Raw genomic sequence first — 13,674 nt, 5'->3', positions numbered from 1 at the left:
CGCCACTTCCCCCGCCGCAGACATCGTGGAGGCCGCCACCGCAGCCTCGCCACGCACGGCCCGGCGCCTCCAACCTCGCGCGGGTTAAAGTAGCGAACGAAACGAACTCGCGCGAATCACCCCCCTCTTCCACAGGCGACAACACACGCGACTGAAAGCCGAGGCGAGTCTACGGCGATGGCTCTGCTGCTGAAGGGAGTGTGCGTGGCGGCTCCGGTCGCGTACGCCGCGCGGCGCCTGTGGTCGCGCCCGGCTGAAGCGGAGCCCGCGGCGCCGCCGCCGGGCCCCGGGGGCGAGAGCGGTGGGGAGCGCGCCCTCATCTCGCTCGTGCAGGTCGTGTTCCGCCACGGGGCGCGGACACCGCTGAGCCGCGTCTCCCACCTGCCCGAGGTGAGCGAGGGGGGGTCTCGGCTCGGGCTTTGGTGGCGGTGCAAACGCACCGAGGCCCAGGCGCTGGGGCAGCCGAGTCGGGGCAACATTGGACAAGGACTTTGGTGGTGGTGGTGGGGGGGTGTTTAAGCATTGGCATGGGGGGGGGGGTGCGAATAAGCTACGCCACCATATTGGGTGATTTGTTGTTGCGAGTGCTGCAGCGTGGAGATGGATGTGGCCCCGTGGTTTGCTGCTGCTGCTGGTGGTGGCGGTGCTGCTGCTGTTGTTCTGTGTCGGCTGTGCGAGATGGAGAATGGTTGGAGGGGGGGGGGTCCTTCTTGCTTGGCACGTGGGTCCGCTTTGTGGCCCACGTAACGTGGAGTGCGACACGTGGGGGTTGGGTGGGTGATGCGCGCAAAGTGAGTGGATGTGGTCTGGTGGCGCTTGTGGACGAGGAGTTGGTGGCTGCTGGTGTTGAATTGACCTTTTTAAATCACGAGCCATCCAGTTTTCAGTTTACATTGAAGTGAGCCCTGTAACAAATGTGAGCCGTTAAGATGCCAGAATTATGTAACCAGAAATGTTCTCACCTGCTGGTTCTGTTCGTGGTCACCTGATGTCTTGTTCATACCTCGGTGGGCTTTACCTGGTAAGATAAAACAACATTTACTTTAATTCGTGTGTTTTTAAGTGATTTGTTTACCTTATCCTACACGTTGCACTCCGACCTTGTTTTCGTATTGTTGTAACTTTCTTACCCGACCCGAGTGGATATTTGTAAAAAGCAAAAAAGAGCTTTGTAGCTCATCGGATTTATCCAGTATAACTATACATTGTGATTCTGTATCCACGACCACTGGGAAACGCGTCTCTGCCAGGATAAGCAGGGGGTGGACATGGGTCTGTGTGCCCATGCGACGTGGGGCTGCGAGACTCAATTTCTTCGGTGACTTCCACTCCGTTTCCACCACCCCCAATTCCTCTCCTGCCCAAAGTATGGACCATGTTTGTAAAACTACCGACTGCAGTGTGCGCTCCTTCAAAATGGCCTCAAAGTGCACGTAGCCTGGCACAAGCGCCATGGCCGACGTCTTAGTAATAATAAATTAGACGTACATTGTAGCGCTGAGTGCTGTACACAATATGCATGAAAATAAAAAGTAAGCATTAAAACCCATCAATTTAAATGTCTAGTAATAGTAGTAAAATTAGGTGAAAGCATTCTTAAATAGGAATGTTTTACAACATCTCAATCACAGTCCAATCCCTGATGTCTTTTGGCAAAGCGTCCCAGAGTGGAAGGGGCGGTTGTTGATGTTGCTGATGTTGAGGTGCAGAATTTACGTCGTGGATTGCCACCCCTTGATGTGTCTCCCAAATACAGCAATCGTTTCGCGTGCCCCCCCCCCTGTTATCGTTGCCGCCGGTTGTTCTCGCAGGTCGACTGGCCACCGTCCATGCTGGAGGCCCCACCGAACACGCTCTTCCAGTACGAGGTGACGGACCTCAATGGGGGCAAGCAGCCTTCATCCCCCCTGGAGGACTCGTACCAGGAAAACCCTCTGCCGGTGCGTTCGCCCCGGCACTGTCTCCGCACCGCGCTCCGTGCTCAAATTAATGATTAACTCGCTATCACTCTGCCACTGATTTACTGAAATGTGTTGTATTTTCTGGGCATCGCTTGATGAAGTTTAGTGGGTGTACTTTAACACGTAGGCTTTCGCGACCAATATCATCCATAAGAGGTTTTTTGGGTTAGATCACGTAAATATATAAAAGTGTCGTTAAAACCCGCCACCACCCGACACAGCCAACTAGTAAGGGTTGTCACGTAAACAGAACATTCCAATTCGTCACTAGTACAGCACACCGGTGTTTTGGAGAGCGAAGCCACAACATTTACAATCTGAGTACGACGTTGCGCCAGTAATTACAACTAGCTTCATCAGGAGACGGACAGATTTGTGGAGAAGTCTAACTGTTTAGTTCCTTATATAAAGGCGTAGATGTGGTGACCATGCTTCTGCGCTCTTGCGCCAAGTGTGGGGGGGGGGGTTACTGAGCTCTTGCACCAAGTAGGGGGGGGTTACTGAGTCCCCCCCCCCCCCCCACTTGGCCCAATATCTGTATGTACGATATCGGTATGTACGATATCTGTATGTCGATTTTAGCCGGAATGTTGTTGCGTTGTCTTACAGGGCGGGTGTGCGCGAGGCCAGCTGTCCTCGGTGGGCATGCAGCAGTTGTACGAGCTCGGCGTACATCTGAGGGAGACGTACATCAACGGGTGTGCTCTGGTGTCGCACACCTACACACCCAGCCAGGTTTAGTGAGTATAGCATGTTGCAGCATGTCCACACTAGGCCACGTTCCGCATCACAGGGAGTCCACACGCTAACAACAACAACTAACAACACAAAAGCAAACCCAGCAGCACAGCACCCCCACACCTTGCTGTATATTAAACCTCACACAACATCAATGCACACACCACTGGATTGGTGGATCACGTGGCTTTTTGAAACTCCAAAACCCGCTTGGCTCGAAATGGTGGCTAGGAAATGGCAGTAGACTGAATGGATTCTTGATTCTGTCTGGGCGCACCTTTGACTGTTGGATTTTTTCTTTATGTGACAGTTTGGAAACATGCTTACTAATGTCAATTGGCCAATCAAACCATTTCTGAATACTGAAAGAGTTTATATTGAGACTCAGTGAAGTTTTGATTAAATACAGCATATTATTATACCCACACCTCGCATAAAATCACACCCATCACCAGACATCATGACGAATCAAGCAACACCACATTCGTGAAGTTAATCATGCTTTGTACTGATTTTATCTTGGTGTGGTGGTATGCTTTGGTGTATGGTGTGTTTTACGGCTGTGTGTTGTTGTGATGGTGCATGGTGATGCAACGGGGGTGTCGTGTGTGGTCTTACGTGTGGTGGTTGAGTTTGGTCGTGGCGTGTTGGTCTGGTGGTGTATGTGATTTTATTTTATGTTGAACCGTGGTGGGTGTTTCTGGTGTGTGGTGGTATTGTTGTGTGTTGGTGGCATGTCATTGTAGTGTGCGCTCCACCAATACGGCTCGTACAATTGAGTCTGCACGGTGCCTCCTGGCCGGCCTCTTCCAACAGTCGCAGCTCGGTGAGCGCCATGTGTGAGAGAGTGTGTGCTTCTCAAGGTGCACCTAGCCTGGCACTTAGTGGTGAATGGCAGGTATTGATATTGGTGCTTCTCAGGGAGTATGTGTGTCTATAATGGAAGAAGTGCTTCATCTAGTTGAAAGAGAGTGGCAGGCCCATTCTCACCATTTATCATACAGGTGTTTTTGGGCTCTAATGCTCTGCTCGTGATCATTAAGCATCTTTGCGATGGTTGTCAGGCCCAGGTAAAGCTCTATGACAGAGAAATTCCCTGTTTATCTTGGGTTTGTTCGGAATATCCTCTGGCTCCTACAGGATTCAACAATGTGGTAAGCCTGTCATGGCTGTATCAGTGGAATTTACATCAGTTATGTATACAATGGGAGGCTAATGGATAACCATGTACGATCAAGAGATGGCACTATATTGTTCATCGATATCACGTATGCTGATGACCTGGTCATTGCTGTCACCTCTGAGAAAGAGTTGGAGACTTTGCTTCTGAAGGTGGAGTTTGCCACTAAAAGGTGGGAGGGACCTCACCTATCTGTACCACCAAAACAAGCCACCTGCTTGGGTCCCCTGTATAGTAGAACGCTCAAACCCCGCCACTCTGAGTAGTGGGGTTGGTTATGGCGAGGATGGAGGAGATCCTCTACCTGGGCAGTGTGCTCATGGCCACTTCTGGCTTGGTATCTAAGCTATCACTCTGAATCAGTCATGTGTCACTATTGTTTCATCAGCTGTGTAACGTTGTGTGGAAGCGACCTGGCACTGCACGAAGACTTCTCGGCCATAATCATACTCTTAACGAATGGTTATGTGGCGAGTGCATTTTGAGCTCCGCTGCACGTACTGGTATAATAGTCGGCGGTGTGCAAGGATAGTGATTTTGTTAGTTAGTGGCGAACATGTGGCGAGTGGTGTGATGTGTGTTGCGAGTGGTTTTCGGTGTGCATGGTTGTCTGGCTGGCGAGTTGCTGTGCGCATGGCGAGTGGTATGGTGAGTGCGTGCGGTGGTGCGTGGTGTGAAGCGCAGAACCGGCTCGGATCCACGTGTCGCACTCTCTGGCGGAAATCCTCTACCCCAACATGCACGGCTGTCCGCGCCTCGGGGCCATATACCAGTGCGTGCCCTCCCCATGGGGATGTTGTGACTTGTTGTGATGTGCTGCACTGTGTCAGATTGAGAAGGGGTAGCATGCTGCCTAGAAATGTGAAGTTGGCGTAATGTTCTATGGTATGGGAAACTTTCTTTACTGGGGGATAAATAGGACTTTCAAATATCTTTCGTGGGCATTCACACAGTAACACACACCTTGGTGTTATCTAATAATACTGGTAGGAACCCACTGGTTCCACCAGCCCACAGGGGATTATTGTGTCCGTCCGTCGTGCAGGGAGGGGCTGGGTGGGGAGGGGCTGGGTGGGGAGGGTGGGGAGGGGCTGGGTGGGGAGGGCTGGATGGGGAGGGGCTGGGTGGGGAGGGGCTGGGTGGGGAGGGGCTGGGTGGGGAGGGTGGGAGGGGTGGGGCTGGGTGGGGAGGGGCTGGTCACCCCGTGGTGCCCTTATAAAACTCAACGTTTAACCTACTCACGCCGGCTTGTGCCCGCCCTCACAGTCGGGCATATTTGCGGAATACACCACGCCGCCGTTGACCCTGGACATTGACCGAGCAACCCAACATTCCTACCAGCTCCCTCCGCAGGAATGTGTTAATTAGGGCTCACCTTTACAGGTGACTGATTGTGGTGGTTCCATATTGACTAATATATTCAATTAACATTTTGCCTAGCCTTTATAGAAAAGCATCCGACTCGGAAATTAGGGATGTTGAATGATAACCGTTAACCGTTTTCTAAATCAATGGCTGGTTCAGAAAGTCGGAAGCTGCGAATCAACTCCAGTGGAATCTTGATTTTAAGCTTTCATGACTGCAGGAATCCATACTCTTTGGTTCTTTCGGTAGAAAAATAATAATAGATCACGACGTTTCGATCGCCACACAAGCAGTGGAATGTTAGTAATGAAGGCACCAATTGGCCCACGTGATTGGACAATGGGCACGGTGGCCTAATTCACTGTGTGGTACATTTGACCTCGCTTTTCGGTTAGAAGGTAAAAGTGCAGCCTCGCAATTGTTTCCTTGCTCGCACCGCTGCTGGTGGAAGAGCCTCCCCTGGAGGGTATTTGGACTCCTCTTCCCCGCTAACCAGACGTGTTGCAAGAGTTGGGCATAGACTCGCACTTGACCTCACCACAGACGACCTACCAATTGACTAACTTTGGTATACCTATTTATATTGCTGGATGCGCAGAAAGCCCGGGAAATTCAGAAACTTGCCCAAATGTTTCAACTGCTGTGCTGGGAGAGGGAATCGAACTGGTGACCTCTGGATTGTCCAGTGTTTTAATCTTCACACCACTGCACCTCCCTTCGTTTGTCATTTAAAAGGGCAAAAATGTTACATGTATTGCGAGAGACATTTGTATATTTGCGGCAAACCAGTAACCGCTTTTAACCGTTTCTTTTCATGCTCTTACCGCTCATACAAAACAACCGAGTTAGCCACCCTAGTAGAGATTGATGCAGTCATCCAAGCTGTCACAAAGCTGTATACCAGGCGAGGTACTTCACATCCCACCACCGGTGTTGCTCTTAAGGACTCTGTGCCCAATGATCCCATGGCCCCTTGGCCAGTATGCATGTGTAATGTATTATTACATTATCCCGCGCCCCGTGGTCTGATCCTGTGCAGGCAGGGCTGGAAAAAGTGCCCCGAATGGAAGTTGCTGGAGGAGCTGCTGCCACCTCCCAGTCCTCACGCCGCCCCAGAGTCTCCTTCCAACTTCGTCGCCATTAGGGACGTCATCGTCGCCAGGGAGGTGTGTGGCGGGTGGCCCGCAGGCTGCCTGAAATCTCAAAGTCACCGTTTATATCCAAATTGTATTTTACGTTTGCTGTGGTGTAAAGTGGGTTTAGTAATTGGGTGGTGTGCGAAGGGTTGGGATGATGTGTGATTGTATGGGGTGGGTGTGTCTGTGGCGCGTTGTAGGCCCATGGTATGCTGGTCCCAAAGGAGCTGTTAAGGCACAGACATGTGATTGACACCGGAGCAGTGACCACCATATTGAACATCCTGAAGACCTCTCAAAGGTACTTCACTCACCAGAGCTGGCCGGGTGACTCCGGGGCTTGATGCAGAGTTTAAAATTCAAATGTATTTTCTTTAACCAGGTGAGAACTTAGGAGATCAGTATAGAGTCTAATTTGCAAGAGTGACCTGGGGAATTAGTCTGCCAGTAGGGGCGATGAGTCCGTTAAATCGATTAATCAGAAAAACATTGTAATTGACCTCTTTGTAAGTGCTGGGGCTCGTTTACAAATGGCAGTTGCCCCAACATCCTCCCTGGCAAAGCAGGGAAACCCCCTCAAACCACGCTCAGCATCACGTGGCTGATCTTGCCGATGACATCACCAAGCACCGCCAGCATGAGAACAGATGTGACAATTTTTTTACCCCAACTCTTTTCATATCTTCTTGGTTCTTTCGGTAAAGTCACGTAGAAGGGAAATAATAAAATAATAAAAATCAAATATAATAAAATAATTCTCACGACGTTTCGGCCACAACGCAAGTAGCCGTCCTCAGGTGAAGAACAGGTCTGTCGGAAAGACAGCATCTGAATGAATGAATGACGCTGTCTTTCCGACAGACCTGTTCTTCACCTGAGGACGGCCTGCTTTCGTTGTGACCGAAACGTCGTGAGAATTATTTTATGATGTTTTATTTTTATTATTTTATTATTTCCCTTCTACGTGACTTTACCGAAAGAACCAAGAAGATATGCAGTCACGAAAGCTTTAAATCTTTTCATATCATCCGAAGAGTCAATTACCATTCAGCAAAGTAACTAATTGCTTAAATAATTGGATATCCAAACTCTATAAATAATAGAGTTTAACTTATTTGGCATTTTCTATACAAATATGTATTTTTTCACGTGGGTGGAAATACTATGATGATCTTTGCACTCTTCTCAAATTTTATTTCTTGATGAAATTATACAACGGCATTGATAACGTTTGCCAATCTGTGGCGATGTTTTGTGCCTTTTGATTGGCTCAAATGTTCTGTGTCATGGTTTGTGCAGAGATGGCCTACAGCTCTGCATTGGACGTCTCCTTGACACGCTCCTCTCCAACATCGACAAGTATATGTGTGGGAAAATGTGAGCATCAACTCTCACCACGCACGGCATATCGCTCCAAACTAACTAGACGTATTCAACAACAACACGACTCGTCTATAAAAGAAAAAAAACATATAAAAGGCAATGTATTGGGTGTATACAGAGCACAAACAATATACTTTATACTAAAGCAAAAACAGAGCCTCATATTTCTTAACAGCAATGTTTGAAAATACATTTCCTTGTAAATACTTAGTATATAGATCCACTAATTGTGTTCCAACTGTTGGTTCTGTGTATTTATATACCCATAATTATTCCATTTGGTCCAGGAGCTTTCTGTTGAATGGGATACACTGTGTATATTAACACTGGTTTAACATTGGCAATATCACATAGTGTTATACTGCTTTTTAAAAGTATTGGCAATATATATAACTGATAATTTTGGTTTCTTGATGTTGAGACTTGAGAATAATATTAGGCGTCGTAGAGTCCTGCAGGAATGTGTGCTTGGTATGACAGTGAGATGTATAAAGAGGAACACGTTCGGAGACATGAAAATCATGAACGGCGTATTGACTTATAGTAATTAGCCTTGGGCAGGACACATAGCTAGAATAAATGATGACCAATGAACAACAGTTGTGTCCAAGATCACCACCACATGGATGGACCAAGGAGATCAGTTCATGTGCAGAAGCGAGATGGATTGTAACATCACAGAAGCATGTGGGCTGGTTCCAGCATAGGGAGGCTTTCATCCAGCAGTGTATAGGCAAGTGAGGAGGTGGGAGGCTTTGGTCCTGCCATGGGGCGGAATGTCGTTTGGGGCTCTTGAACTACATGATGTAAACTTGGATGACTCCAACCTTTGGATATGTCCGGTCGCCACAGCTGTGTGTCGTTTCTGTTTGGTGCGGTGCTGCGCAGGAAGGAGAACCTGGTGTTGTTTTCGGCACACGATACGACGCTGCTGCCGCTGCTGGTCGGCTTGCGTGTGTTCGACGGGCGGTGGCCACCGTTCGCGTCGCACGTTGCCATTGAGCTGCACGTGGAGCCGGTCTCCCGCCGCGCGTTTGTCCGCCTCGTGTACAACGGCAAGGTGAGCATGGCTGGTGAGCCGGGCAGGCCGGCAGAGGCATCACCACCACGGGTGACACTAGGTGGCGACGCCTTGGCATTTGGGTGCCACGGTGGCGAGATGTTAACTACCTCGCATGGTATACAGGAGGTCGTGGCTTCGATCCCGACCATGACCCCTGAATAGTTGGAGTTTGCATGTTCTCCCCGTGGTTGTGTGGCTTTTTCTCCGGGTCCTCTGGATTTGCCCTCCACATTTAGAAACAGGCCTTTAGAGTATTTGGCTGCCAAACAATTACACACGATAAGCCACTTTATTGCGCTATCATTTGTGGCCCGGTTTCTTCTGAAAAAGAGCTATATAGCTCAGTGGGACCTGGTAAAATAAAAAAGTTTAAATAGTTTAATCTAGTGAAAGTGATTCAGCACTACCCTGCTGCCACCTGCTGACATGCTCGCACAATTTTCATCCACTCCGCACAAATGCGCGCGCATGCTCATCACCGTTGGCGACAGTCGGTCGGCTCGCGCTACACGATCGAAATTACTGTCGACGCCACTGGGGTGTGCGGTGAAGGTGTGATGTGTGTTGTGTGACATGGTGTGGTTTGCTGTTGCGTGGTGTTGCTGCAGGAGCACCGCATGCCGCAGTGCAGCGCCACCCTGTGTCCTCTGGAGGAGTTCCGCGCGGCTGTCGCTGACTTGGCTCTTTCGGCCGAGGAGTTAAAGCACATCTGTGACTTGGATTACAAGCCCACATCTCCTCCTCAGTCGCCACAGTCCACGTCTTCAGCACCGCCAACCACACCATCACAATAATCACAAACCCAGTCAACACTGTTAACATCAGCTCTGTCGACACTAACGCATGACTCGGCAACACAGTATAATTTCCATCGCAAGCGCCATCAATATAGCCATGAGCATGGTGCAAAAACAGCATCATGAATATTAGATCATCAACACCACCACAAACAACTTTGCTTGTGTGCTAGCCAGATTGGGACGTCAGCCCCACATTTTCCAAACCCATACAAAAATTATTCAAATACGGCAATTTACAGCTTCCGTCGTCAACGTGCTTAGCAACGATCACCCTAAGTTCCTATGTTCATCCTAAGTGTGAAGAGAAAACACATTTTATCCTGAACATCGACGAGACAGCCTCTGTTCAAGCCAGATTATTCCCGGAGGCTGAGGACTCGTGTCGTAGGCTGAACATGGATCCTCAGGGAGAAATCGACTGTAGCGTCTTGTTTATTATTGTTTAGCTTGTGTCCTTCCCCCGTGCCTCCAATTAGCAGCCGGGTTGGTTACGTATAGTGCGAAATAAGTTCAACATACGTACATTATCTCCTAACAAAATAAGTACCATATTCTGAGTTAAAGAATCTCCGCAAAGTGTAGGACGCACCCCAAATTGTAAGTTGTACAAATCTGGTCTCAGGTGCGCCTATCACGTAAGACGACTTTTGCTTTAAAAGTCTTGGTTAAACGCGTCTTGTAACCTGGAGACTTTTGTACTTGCCGTTGCTCAAGAGCACATGGCAGCATGGTATTCGCATTCTATTTAATGAATGAACATTTTAAAACCTACTTTAAGTGCTGATCTCTCAGTTGAGTAGGTAGATATGTGCAGTAGGTTTGTTTCTGCACATGGCTTTACATGTGTTTTGGTTTGGCTTCTGCGCTTATATGGTCTCCACCATACAAGCTACATTTCCCACGTGGATGCATTGCGATTGGAAGAGGAACGAACATGATGTGCAGTGTCCCTGTCAATTATATGAGGAGAAGAAGAAAGTAATCAAATGAATTGGAGGTTGAAACAAACATGAACATATTTTAATTAAATATATGAAAAGGTATGTCCACTGTAGTGAGACAGGTGTAGATACTTTATGCAGTCATGTTTTCAATCTCCAATCCCCCAGGAAAATGTTTTTATGTAGATTAGTGATTTAAGTGATATTTTTAAGTCTTTAATTTCATCTTCACCAAAATGTTATTTACAGCTTGTGGCATTGACAGAGAATAAGCGATAAAAAGAAGTAGAAGCGATGTTCATCTCCACTGAAGACACCAAATGCCACAATATTGATAACATTTAATCATGCTTTATTGAGGAATTTAAGTTAAACAATTAGCCTTAGGAAACGTGTGTGCAGACTAATCCAGTTTTGTGCTTCGTTGCAGCATTCACTCGCCCTGAATATAAAGGTGCAGCCCTGAAATTCCCGTTCACGACACAGCTGGTGAAATGGTTTCCAGTTAGGGCAGTTGAATGCAACCAATGCAAGAGGGCAGTAGACGCTGCATGGATTGCAGCAACACCGCTAGGATGTACATGGATGGCGCATTCGTCGATGACGCGTTTGATGGTTTGAAATTCGCCAAAGTCGCAGGACGGCGATTCTTTGATCTTTAATTTGTAGAAGGTGCACGTGCATCTCCCATGTTGCATTCGAGGGAAGTCCAGTAGAAGGAGCTGTAAATAGACCCTCTAGGTCAGTGTTCTTCATTAGTTTTCAGAGGAGAGGGGGGGGTACTTTCGCCAATAAGACAAGTGTGAGGACTGCGACACATTTGAAACCATTGGCTTAGACCGCATGGTGGGGTGTTTTCACATTTGTAATGTTGGGGGCCGCACGTTAGGTGCCGCACTACAGGCCACCAGGGTCCGCCAATGGCCCGCGTACCTTGCAATGAAGAACACTGCGCTCGATGGCATTTTGGCCAACGCTTCCATGGCCAAATGTCTTTGAAGAGGTGGGAGCACCCACACGTTCCCCTATTTCCTGTGACCTGCCACTTGTGTACCCATTTACTGCTGGGTGGACAGGGATACTTAAAAAAAAGCTTTTTTTTTCCCTTTACTGCTGCACCGGTAGATAGAACCAGCGACCTCTGGATAGCAATTCCAGTGTGCGATAAATGACACCATGGCAACACCGATAGGCTTTAATTTTAGTGCTTCTGTTATTGCTCAACAGCAAAGAGGGTGCTCGTGAGATGCTGCTCTGCAACGGCCACGAAACAGTGATACTGCTTATGGCGACATGGCATTAGCTAGACATGTGATGACATAATCCTTGTAACATTCCTAGGATTAATTTTCTTCATTATTGTTTACAAGTTGAAATTTACATTGTTTTAATTTACCCAGGTTTTTAAGCTTTCTATTGTGAACAGAAATGAGTTTGCACATGACAGTTGTACATGACAGTTTGATTATGGTGTGTCATTTACATGGCACGCCGACTTCTGCCAAACCGAAGCTGAAATTACGTGCGATTCTTACGACTTTGAAATTGTGCATTAAAGTCAAAACCATTTTACATTATAAAAGGTCTCCAAAAATACAAGTTTACCAGGTTTCTCTGTTAGTATTGACACATCAATGGGCTCCTGCGTGTTTGTATCATAGTAATTCTCAATATAATCGCAATCAACAATGCATTCTAATGTTTACTGGACTGTTTACCATTCACGAGACACTTTTTTGTAAACATGCAGCTAATTGTAAAATATTAAAAAATAAATTAATGACGTTTTGGGCAATGGGCTTGTCCACATCCCCCCCCCCCCCATGCGTTTTAAAGCAAGGATTTAAATCTGATACATTGTAAGATATTTTCAAATTACATTGAGGTGGATATTTGGCTCAAAAAGCGTACGTTAATGTGCATGTCACAGCCTATTCCACTGAATGTGGTTTGGAATCCTGGTGTTGAGAAACATTTTTGTAATGCACACAAAAACAATTAATGAATTCAAAGTTGGTGCTTATCTGCGTTGGCAGTTCTGAACAAGTGGTACCATTATGCATCACTATGTTAGAGCTGTGAATTCAACACTCGTGCTCCGTTTGTTTCATTCCAGCTCTAAGGGCTTACTAAGTATGCATAAAACACTCCACTTGCTCAACTGAATAATTGGAGAGTGCCATTTGTATTCCTTAAGAAGGCCTCTTGAATAGTGTAAAGCAAATTAACTCATGGTATGATGACTGGGGAGGCCTTATAACAGTGGATGGATAATAGTCGTTGGTAAATGATTGTAGTTTTAACTTGGTGGTATTGGCATGGGAAGCCTAGCCAGAACAACACGCTCATTTTAATCGCAAATTAAAATTGTAGCAGTGCACATGGTACGTGTTTATCTGTGTACTTTCTGTTTGAGTGCTTTTTAATTTAATGGGATATTGATCCATTGTTTTTGACATTACATTTTCAAGATGTATATTTTTTTTATAACGGGTAGTTTCTTGCAAGATTCTGTAATGTTAACACCGATTATCTCATCGCCATGTCTGGAAATATTTATTTCCGTTTATTTTGTGGCAATACTGTAGTTCAAATGAATGTGGATGAATTACAATGTTTTAAACAAATTGGGTGGAAAAATATGCCTTTCACAAAGGTGAGAAAAAGAGGTTCGAATATATATTTTTTGCACTGGTAGCAAATCTAAAATGTTTCACAATGTAACTGAAATGTTTAATAAATCCATGTCTCCGAGGAGAATAATGCTCATTGTGTCAGTTCTAAAGGACCCATCAGCCATGTTCCATCCGTTGCTGGATGAAGTGATCACCACTTCGTTACCACTCCCCACGGTCCAACGAAGCCACAGGCCATCTCGCTCCCCACACATGAGCTAATCTCATAACTTAATCTTCACGGAGGATATCTTGCCAATTGTTTCTCCCATGGCTGCCATTCCATTACACGTCTCCATTGTTCGCCGCTTGTTCGAGGTTCACCGTTCAAATGAAACATATCATTCGCAAGAGGAGGCCATTATGTGCCAATCTCATGGGTCAAATTTGCCAAATATTAAATGTCACCTCAATGGGAATATACAAAACATC

At 47.0% G+C, this 13,674-nt stretch overlaps 1 protein-coding gene across 1 annotated transcript; it reads left to right on the top strand.

The window, feature by feature from the left end:
* On the top strand, nt 1–13,330 carry LOC133347498 (lysophosphatidic acid phosphatase type 6-like). The gene is made up of 10 exons (XM_061559797.1): nt 1–390; nt 1,812–1,940; nt 2,571–2,701; nt 3,446–3,525; nt 4,564–4,651; nt 6,284–6,410; nt 6,581–6,681; nt 7,680–7,757; nt 8,652–8,823; nt 9,435–13,330. The coding sequence occupies exons 1-10, from the start codon at nt 178–180 to the stop codon at nt 9,618–9,620; spliced, it is 1,305 nt and encodes a 434-aa protein (XP_061415781.1). The 5' UTR covers nt 1–177; the 3' UTR covers nt 9,621–13,330.
* Nucleotides 13,331–13,674: the final 344 nt, after the last annotated feature.

The sequence above is a fragment of the Lethenteron reissneri genome, chromosome 26 (assembly GCF_015708825.2).
Source record: "Lethenteron reissneri isolate LAM-NWPU_2019-01 chromosome 26, ASM1570882v1, whole genome shotgun sequence".
NCBI classification, from domain to species: Eukaryota; Metazoa; Chordata; class Hyperoartia; order Petromyzontiformes; family Petromyzontidae; genus Lethenteron; species Lethenteron reissneri.
The sequence above is the reverse complement of the archived record's forward strand: the minus strand, read 5'-3'. Positions and strand labels throughout refer to the sequence as shown.

Bases quoted from the DNA above. Each gene is read 5' to 3' on its own strand.
- LOC133347498 (XM_061559797.1), top strand. From the start codon at position 178: ATGGCTCTGCTGCTGAAGGGAGTGTGCGTGGCGGCTCCGGTCGCGTAC. The intron at 2,702-3,445 runs GTGAGTATAGCA...ATGTCATTGTAG, and splicing joins TACACACCCAGCCAGGTTTA to TGTGCGCTCCACCAATACGG. The intron at 6,682-7,679 runs GTACTTCACTCA...TGGTTTGTGCAG, and splicing joins ATCCTGAAGACCTCTCAAAG to AGATGGCCTACAGCTCTGCA.